The sequence below is a fragment of the Halichoerus grypus genome, chromosome 12 (assembly GCF_964656455.1).
Source record: "Halichoerus grypus chromosome 12, mHalGry1.hap1.1, whole genome shotgun sequence".
Lineage (NCBI taxonomy): Eukaryota > Metazoa > Chordata > Mammalia > Carnivora > Phocidae > Halichoerus > Halichoerus grypus.
The window spans coordinates 146666-156213 of record NC_135723.1 but is presented as its reverse complement, the minus strand read 5'-3'; the positions used below and the strand labels follow the sequence as shown (position 1 = coordinate 156213).

The 9548-nt window shown below is 45.2% G+C and overlaps 1 protein-coding gene and 1 long non-coding RNA gene across 5 annotated transcripts in view; one reads left to right on the top strand and one right to left on the bottom strand.

Moving 5' to 3' along the window:
- Positions 1-552, bottom strand: LOC118531291 (uncharacterized). The gene is made up of 2 exons (XR_004915106.2): positions 359-552; positions 1-187 (listed from the first exon to the last, which is right to left on the bottom strand). It is a non-coding gene; the product is annotated as an uncharacterized LOC118531291 (long non-coding RNA).
- Positions 553-891: 339 nt separating this feature from the next.
- URGCP (upregulator of cell proliferation) overlaps positions 892-9548 on the top strand; it is a 64218-nt gene continuing 55561 nt past the window's right edge. Inside the window, exons 1-2 of one of the 4 annotated variants that reach the window (XM_036085250.2) lie at positions 892-1096; positions 7826-8383. In XM_036085250.2, coding sequence (XP_035941143.1) covers positions 8382-8383 — 2 coding nt within the window. In that variant the 5' untranslated portion in view covers positions 892-1096; positions 7826-8381. Of the gene's footprint in view, positions 1097-4905; positions 8384-9548 lie in introns of those variants that run through there. The other 3 variants (XM_078059879.1, XM_078059880.1, XM_078059878.1) reach the window with 3 other exon arrangements.

Below are 9548 nucleotides of genomic sequence, written 5' to 3'. Positions count from 1 at the left end.
TCGAGAATGGCCACGTTTAATGCGGTGAGAAAAAGTAGGATACAAAGTACAGGACAAGTATTATTTTTTAAAGTAGAGGAAGGACTGGTAGCAGATACGCTAGACAACCAGTGGTGAGGCGGCGGAACTGGGAATTCCCCCGCTGCACACCTCCCGATTCTAGTCAATCCGCGGGGACTCCGGTTACCTGCGGGGTAAGACAGCGATCCCACCATGGCCCCGAAGGCCAGTGCTGCCAGCCCACGGCCATCCCGGCCACGGCCACCCGCTAGCCTCACCCCACTCCCGAACTCTCCCCGCCCCACGCCCAGCCACGCGGGCTCCCTGTGGCCGAGAGCGTCCGTGTCCCTTCCTCCACCTGCAGAATTCCCACTTCTTAGCCCCAGCTCCAATCTCGACTCCTCCGCCAGCCCTGCAGACACCCCGACCAGGGCAAGCGCTCCTTGCCCAGGGACTCCCGCCATGTCGCGGTCTGGGGATCCCGGGCAGAAACGCAGGCAGGCTCCGCAAGCCAGCAGCCAGGGCCGCGGGCGAGAGGTCCCGCCCCATTGCCCGTCCGACCCCGCCCACCAGGACCCGCCCCTTCTCTGGGCTCCGCCCCTCCGCTCACAGGACCCGCTCCCGCCGCCTACCAGGACGCGCTCTGAACCTGTCCATCAGGAACCGCCCCACCGCCCATCTGACCCCGCCCCTCCCCGTCTGACCCCGCCCCTCCGCTCATCGGACCCCGCCCACCAGGACAGGCTCCGACCCTGTCCATCAGGACCCGCCCCGCCGCCCATCTGACCCCGCCCAGCCCCATCTGGCCCCGCCCCTCCGCTCATCGGTCCCCGCCCTCAGGCCCCGCCCCGCGCGACGCAAGCCCCACGTAACGCCGGTGCCTCGCGGTGCCCTTTTAAGGCCGCGCGGCCGTTGTTCCACCTGGGTTCCTCGCCGTTGTCAGTCGCCGCTTTCCACGCCGCCTGCGGAGCGGCTTCTGCGCGTGCGCGCCGCGGGGCACTGTGGGGCCGGCGCGGCGAGCGGTGGCTGTGAGGGCGCGGAGCGGCCGTGGCCTGTGTCCGCCCGCCGGGCTCGCTCCCGAGGCGGCCGTGGTTCTGTAAGTACCGCCGCCCGCGCGTGTCCTGTGTGGGCGAAGATGCGCGCCCGCCGGCGGCCGTGGGCCTCGGGGACGTGGCTGTTCCGCCCGGGCTCGGAGCCGCGGCCTGAACCCCAGCGGTCCCAGACTTCGTCCTCCTTCCCGCCCCGAGTCCTGCGGGAGCTGGGGTCGGCGCCAGGAGCCCCGGCGCGGCGGGCGCGGGGTGAGGGCTGCAGCCCACATCTGAGGAGCGCGAGAGCGCAGAGTGTCAGCCCCCGGCGGTGGAGGCGAGAGTGGTGCGCGTCCCAGCGTGTGCGCGGGCAGGGAGCGTGCTTTCCCTCCGCACCTTCGGGCAGTTTGTGTGTGTTCCTGGGATTGGCCTGTTTTAAGTCGTCTCCACACGCAGGGCGGGCTCGAACTCACCACCCCGAGCTGCGCCAGCCAGGCGCCCTAAACTTGGTTTTGAGCGGAGGGACGGGCAGTGTCCTGACCCCTAGTCCAGCAGGACACGGGGTCACCCGTGTGTGCGTCCTCAGAGTACAAAGTGTGTTGCTGGCACTGTCCCGGGCCCCCAGGCATATCCGTGGCCCGCAGGTTCTTCCGTTCCTGAGCTGCCTCCCTAATACCATGTAAGTCTCATCAAGATGCGCCCTTGCCCGGCGCTCTGCAGGGACGCCCCGCGGCCTGCGAGCGGTACGTCATTGTCACCCAAGGTTCTCCATGGTCCAGCCTGGCTTACAGTCGAGGGTTTCCGTCACTGCGCCCGTTACCGCCCCCGTTACCTTCCTGATGCTCCTGGCTGCCCCCATCACCACCCGCATGCCCTTCCGTACTCCAGGCCGCCTTCTGCCCCGAGAGCTCCCTCCCTCCCCTGAAGCGGAGCCATCACTCCACTCCCAAAGCCAGTGAGCAGCCCTGCTTGGGCACGTCTCCTTGCGGTCCCTGCATACAGATTTCTTAGTCCGTAAGTTGTTACATGGCTCTCCTCCTAGGAAACAAATGACCCCAAGTGTTTGTAAATAGTTACATATTTGTGTAAGAATAGAAACCTCCATGACAACGATGGCTCTCTGGATGGTGAGTTTGCTGATGATCTCAATTAATTCCGAAATTTCCATAGAGGACTTGCATCAGTTGTATAATTGGAAAAAAGAAAGACTTGTGTTGAATACCAAATGAAAACAATCCATTTTTACTTCCTGTTGGTAATTTAGTGCATAGTAGTTTAGACTTTTTACATAAAAATATGTACATAGTTTTTTATTTTGATCACTGTCTATTTTGTACATCATCTTTTTATTTTGATCTTTATTTGGTACCCTGTCTTCCGTATAATTTTCGATGTACAGAAGTGTTGCAAATATAGTAAAAGATTTAAAATTTGATAAATTGGACTTCATAAAAATTTAAAACTTTGGGGTTGCAACTAGCACCATCAGGAAGCAAAAAGACAACCCGCAGAATGAGAAAATATTTGCAAATCATATGTTTGAAAAGGGTCTGGTATTCAGAATATATAAGAACTCTTACAACTCAATAAAAAAGGCAGACTAATTAAAAACTGGGCAAAGATTTGAATACACATTTCCTCAAAGAAGATAAAGAAATGGCCAATAAGCACATACAGCAGAAAAGCTCAGTGTCCTTAGCCATGAGAGAAATGCAGAACGGCAGCCACAATGAGATGGCGCCTCACACCCTCTAGGATGGCTCCAATCAGAAGGACAGACAGTAACAGATGTTGGAGAGGATGTGGGGAAGTTGGAACCCTCATATAGTCCTGGCAGGAATGTCAGCCGGTGCTACTGCTTTGGAAGACAGTTTGTCAGTTCCTTAAGAAGTTAAACATAGAATTATATGGCCTAGCAATTCCATTCTTGGGTGTATACCCAGGAGGAATTGAAGGAAATAATGCCCACACAGAAACTTGTACACAAATGTTTATAGTAGCATTATTCATACTAGCCAGAAGGGGTAAACAAAATGTGATATATCCACTCAGTGGAATACTTCGGGCAGTAAAAAGGAATGAAGTACTGATATATGCTACAACGTGGATGTATTAGGTGCTGGGGTTGCTGTGACAAAGCACCACAAACTGGGCAGCTGAACAGAACTTTTTGGCTCACAGTTTTGGAGGCTAGAAGTCTAAAATCAAGGTATCGGGAGGGTTGGTTCCTTCTTAGGGCTGCGAGGGCTGTGCCTCTCATCTAGCTTCTGGGAACCTCAGGCGTTCTTGGCCTGCAGATGGTGTTCTCCCTGTGTCTTGACATTGTCGTACCTCTCTGTGTCTGTGTGCAAATTTCTCCTTTTTATAAGGAGTCCGTGAGTTTGGGGCCCACCCTAATGACCTCATCATACCTTGCCATCTGCAGACACCCAATTTTCAAATAAGTCACATTCAGAGGGACTGGAGGTTAGGACTTCATCTTTTGGGGGGACACAATTCAAGACACAACAATGGATGAAGCTTGGAAATATGGTAAATGAGAGACCATTCACAAGAGGCTGCATACTGTATGATGCCACATATCAATTGTCCAGAATAGGCAGCTCTGTAGAGACAGAAAGTGGATTAGTGGTTGCCTAGGGCTGGGGGGGGGGGAATAGAGAGTGTTTGCTAAAATGTGTGTAAATTATATGTATGTGGGTGATGAATTGTATGCCTGTAAAGCTGTTTAAAATATAATAACAACAACAATACATAGTTCTTGTTTACTCACCCAGCTTACCCTAATGTCAGCTAACGTAACTAATACAATTAGCTAATCCAGAAAATTAACATCTATACAAAACTATTAGCTAATTTACAGACTTCATTCAAATTTCATCAGTTGTCCAATTATTGTATGATAGGATAAAAAAATGCCATGTTGCATTTGTTTATCCTCTTAGCCTTCTGCAGAAATTCTAGTCTCTTTTTGCCTTTGATGACCTTGTCATTTTTGAAAAGTATGGGAAAGTTATTTTGTAGAATGTCCTTCGATTTGGACTTTTTTAAAAAAGATTTTATTTATTTATTTGACAGAGAGAGACACAGTGAGAGAGGGAACACAAGCAGGGGGAGTGGGAGAGGGAGAAGCAGGCTTCCCGCAGAGCAGGGAGCCCGATGCGGGGCTCGATCCCAGGACCCTGGGATCACGACCTGAGCCGAAGGCAGACGCTTAACCAACTGAGCTACCCAGGCGCCCCTCAATTTGGATTTTCTGATTGATGAGATTCAGGTTATGCGTTTTTGGCAAGACTATTACAGAAGTGATGCTGTGTCCTCAGTGCATCATATCAGAGGGTACATGACATTGATAAGTTTTATTACTAATTAAGTCTGATCAGTTTGTTAGGTTGATATTTTAATTGTAAAGTTAATTTTTTTTTCCTTTTTAAATTAACAAATAGCTTGTGGGGAGAAATGCTGAGACTATGTGGAAGTTTATTTACCACACTCTCATCCACTAGTTTTAGGTTACAGTCTTGCCTACAGCAATTATAACCGTGGTATTTACCTATGCTTTTATTTCTAGTTCTCTTTCTACATTTATTTTTATTATATATGTATTTTTAGATTTTATTTATTTGAGAGAGAGTGTGCGCAAGAGAGCACAAGTGGGGTGAGGGGCAGAGGGAGAAGCAGGGAGCCTGATGTGGGGCTTGATCCCAGGACTCCAGGATCATGACCTGAGCCAAAGTCAGATGCTCAACTGACTGAGCCACCCAGGCGCCCCTCTTTCTACATTTATTAAATGGAATTCTGCTGTAAGGAAGAGCTGTCTTTTCTCCCCCATTTTATTATTTATTTGTTTGTTTATTTATTTATTATTTTTATGTTTTACTTTTTTAAGTAATCTCTACACCCAGCATGGGGCTCAAACTCACCACCCTGAGATCCAGAGTCGTATGCCCCACTGACAGCCAACCAGGCACCCCTCCTCTCCCCAGTTTTTAAATTTATTTTTTCAGTTGTTTTGTTTATATCAGTATGGGCTCATGGATTTTTATTCTATTGGTTTTAATCCATTAGTGTCATCATTTATTATGTGGCTCAAATTGTCCCCGATTTGGCCATTGAGAGCTTGTTGTAGGGAGCCTCTAAGATGGCCCCCTTGTGTAATTCCTGCCTCCTGGTATTCAGGCCCCCTTGTGTAATCTTCTCTCCTTGAGTGTGGGCTGGATTTAGTCATGTTTCTAATGAATAGAAAAGGTGATGGGATGTCATTTCTGAGATTAGGGTAAGAAAAAGACTGGCTTCCATCTTGGGCAATCTCTCTTGCTGTCTCCTTCTCTTGCTTCCTTGTTCCCTCACTTCCTTGCTCTGATGGAAGCCAGCTACCATATTGTGAGCTGTCCTATGGACCGGCCCCTGTGCCAAGGAACTGAGAGAGGCCTTTTGGCAACAGCTAGTGAAAAACTAAGGCCCTCAGTCCAGTACTCCCCAAGATCATCTTACAAGCTCACTACTATCCAATGTTGTACTGGATGTTCTAGCCATATCTATAAAGCAAGGAAAAGAAATAAAATGCAGACAGTGGAAAGAAGTAAAAATGTTTTTATTCACAGACGACATGCTTGTCTGTACACAAAATCTGAGGGAGATTACAAAAAGCTTCTGGAACTATTAACACTTCAGCTGTTACAGATGCAAAGTCATCTACAGACATTAATTATATTTCTGTGTGCTAGCAACTATCAGAAATTGAAAAAACATTTTAATGCCATATACGGTACTATGAAAAATATTAAATGCTTCTGAATGAGAAAAGATATGGAACACCTTTACACTGAAAACTACCAAACATTGCTCAGAGAAATTAAAGATCAAAGTAATGGCAAGAGAGGCTGTGTTCATGGATTGGAAGACTCAATGTTGTTAAGATATCTGTTCTTCCTGAATTAGTATTTTCAATGTAATCAAAATCAAAATCCCAGCTGGGGCTCCTGGGTGGCTCAGTCATGATCTCAGGGTCCTGGGATAGAGCCCCACGTCAGGCTCCCTGCTCAGTGGGGAGTCTGCTTCTTCCCCTCCTCCTCCCCCTGCTCGTGCTCTCTCTCAAATAAGTAAATAAAATCTTTAAAAAATCCCAGCAGGCTTTTTTGGTAGAAGTTTGCAAATTGATTCTAACGTTTATGTGGATACACCGAGGACTCCGAATGGGCAGACCAACTTTGAAGAAAAACAAAGTGGGAGGACTCAAGCTATATGATTATAAGCTATATTATGAAGCTATATATTGAAGAAGATATGTTGGCATAAAGATAGCCAAGTTATCTTGAAATGATGAAAGAATAGAAAAAATGAAATATGAAAATGAAAAAAGAAGACAGTACAGAAATAAACCCACATGTTGATTTTCAAAAAGGTGCTGCCATAAACTGAATGTGTCCACCTAAATGTCATATGTTAAATCCTAATCTCTAAGGTGATGGTATTAGGAGGTGGGGTACTTTTCAATTAATTAGGTAATGAGAGCAGAGCCCTAATGAATGGGATTAGTGTCCTTATAAAAAAGAAACCCTAGGGAGTTCCTTTGTCCCTTCTATCATGTGAGGACACAGGAAAAAAAAAAAAAACAGTCATCTGTAAATTAGGAAGTGGGCCTTACCAGATACTAAATCTGCTTGCGCCTTGATCTGGGACTTCCCAGCCTCTTTGTTGTTTGTAAGCTCCCCAGTCTATGGTATTCTGTTATAGCAACCGGAATGGACTAAGATGGACGCCAGAGCAATTCTATGGAGAATGGCTCTGGAACAATTAGATAGATGCAGAAAAAATAACCTCAACATTGCCTCACATAAAAATGGATCATAGACCTAATTGTTAAATTAAATTAGAACTATAAAACTTCTAGGAAAAAAACAAAATCTTTGTAACCTTGGGTTTAACAAAGATATTTTAACTATAACTTAGGCATGAGCTATACAAGAAAAAAATCAATCTATTGGGCTTTATCAAACCATGAGGAAACTCTGAAGTGTGGAGAGAAGATGGGAGACTTGGGAAGGAATCTTGGGATCTGAAAATGACATGACAGTGAGTTCTCTTTTTGCTTAATATATCCTGGATTTGGTGCTGGAGAAGCCAACAACCTGGAAATACCAACGGGAGTTGGGAAGGGGAGGAGCCCCAACAGAAGCCTGTTCTCTTTCACCCAAGGACCAGGAATGGGGCAACTTAGCAAGACAGAAAAATTATAGGCAGTAACTGCTTTACTATATCCAAACACCATGGAACAAAATGGGGCCCCATCCGCATTAGCAAAGGTTAAGTGGGGAGCCTAGACTTTTATGATAGCCGTGTTGTAAAGAGGCAATCCTCCATCCTTGCTGGGGTGATGTCAGAGAAGGCCCAGAGGAGATGGGATTGTCGTGCCCCCCCACAGTGATGATACCTTTTCTCGCTCACAGTGAAGGCCACGTGGAGAGCAGTTACAAGGTATTCCTTACCCTCTGTATTGGTGTTCTCTAGAGAAACTAGGGGTTGGGGTGGGAAAAGGGAGATATATTTATTATAAGATACTGGCTTATGGGATTATGGGGGCTGAGCAATCCCACAATTGGCTCTGTACAAACTGGAGACCCAGGAGAGCTGGTGGTGTGGTTTGAAGGCTGAGTACTGGGGAACTAATGCTGTGGATTCCAGTCTGTGTCTGAAGGCCTGAGAACCAGGAGCGCTGAGTGCGGAAGATTGATGTCTTAGTTCAAGCATTTAGGCAGAGAGCCAATTTAACTTTCCTCCACTTTTTTTGTTCTGTTTAGGCCCTCAACAGATTGGATATTACCATCCACATTGGGGAGGATCATCTGTTTTATTCAGTCCCATCAATTCAGAGGCTAATCTCTTCTGGAAACACCCTTACAGATGCATTCAGAAATAATCTTTAACCAGCTACCTGGGCATTTTGTGGCCCAGTCAAGTTGACATAAAAATTAACCATCACATTCTTGCAGCCAGGGTGATGGACTTTCATCTTCACTTGGCTGTAATAAGGTGGGGTCTTCCTTCTTGTGCTTGTGTGATGTCAGAGGAGGCCAGCAAGCTGGAACTGTGAGAAATAAATCTCTGTTGTTTATAACTGTAACTCAGAATTCTCTATACAGTGAAAATATTCTTCTGGAATAAAGTGGAAATCAAGACATTCTCTGATGAAGGAAAACTAAGAGGATTTGTCACCAGAAGATCTACCCATTCAAAAAAAAAAAGAAAAAGAAAAAGAAAAAAAAGCTAAAGGAGTTTCTTCAGTTTGAAAGGAAATGATAAAAGAAGGAATCTTGAAACATCAGGAAGGGATATAGAACAGTAGAAAGAGTAAATATGTAAGTTAACACGATGGGATTTTTTTTTCTCTCGTTGAGTTTTCTAAATTAAATTTAATGGTTGAGGCAAAAATTGTAACATTGTCTGATATGGATCTCAAAGCATGCAGGGGGAATCTTTAGGACAACTGTATTATAAATGACACAGGATAAAGGAACTTAAAGGATTGTAATGTTTTTACATTTCACTTGAACTGGTAAAATGTTGACACCAGAGTGCTGTGAAAAGTTATGTATGTGTAATAAAAAACCTAGAGAGCATTTGCTAAATGTCTATTCAAAGAGATAAATTCAAAAGCACTATTGATAGAACAAAATGGAATTCTGACAAAAGGTACAAGGAAGGCAGAAAAAGAAAACAGACTGATGAAGAACAGAGGAAAGAAACAGAAAATGAAACAAAACCCCCACTGAAGTCCTAGTATATCAATAATTACATTAAATGTAAATATCAGAATATGCCTATTACAAGAGAGGGACAGATTGGATAAAAATATATAGTCCCCACAAGAAAACTCAGTTCAAAAGTAATGGTATAGGTAGGCTGAAAATAAAAAGATGGAAAAAGATATGCAATGCAGACAGTAATCAAAAGAAAGCAGTAGTATTGTCAGGTAGATTCCAGAGCAAAGAAAATTACAGGGACAGAGAGGAGCATTTCATAATGATAAAAAGGGCCAGGCTATCAAGACATAGCAATCCTAAACTTGTATGCACTGAACAACGGATCTGCAAAATATGTAAAGCAAATATAGAACTGGGAGGAGAAATAGACAAATCCATGATTATATTGGAAACATCACTACCCCTCTTCCAACAATATATTGAAGTACCCAGAAAATCAGCAACGATACATAACAACTCAATGGTACTCTCAATCAACAGGGTCCAACACACACAATACAGCAATAGCAGAATAGGCATTCGTTTCAAGTTGTCATGGACAGTTTACCAAGATAGACCATTTATCACAATAGGACCATAAAACAAGCTTCAACATATTTAAAATAATTGAAATCATACTGTGTGTGTTCTCACCACAATGGAATCAACTAGAAATCAGTAACAGAAAGATAACAGGAAAATCTTGGAACAGTTAGAAAATAAACAACAATTTGCTAAATAATTTATGAGTTAAAGAAGTTTCAAAGGATAATAAAAAAAA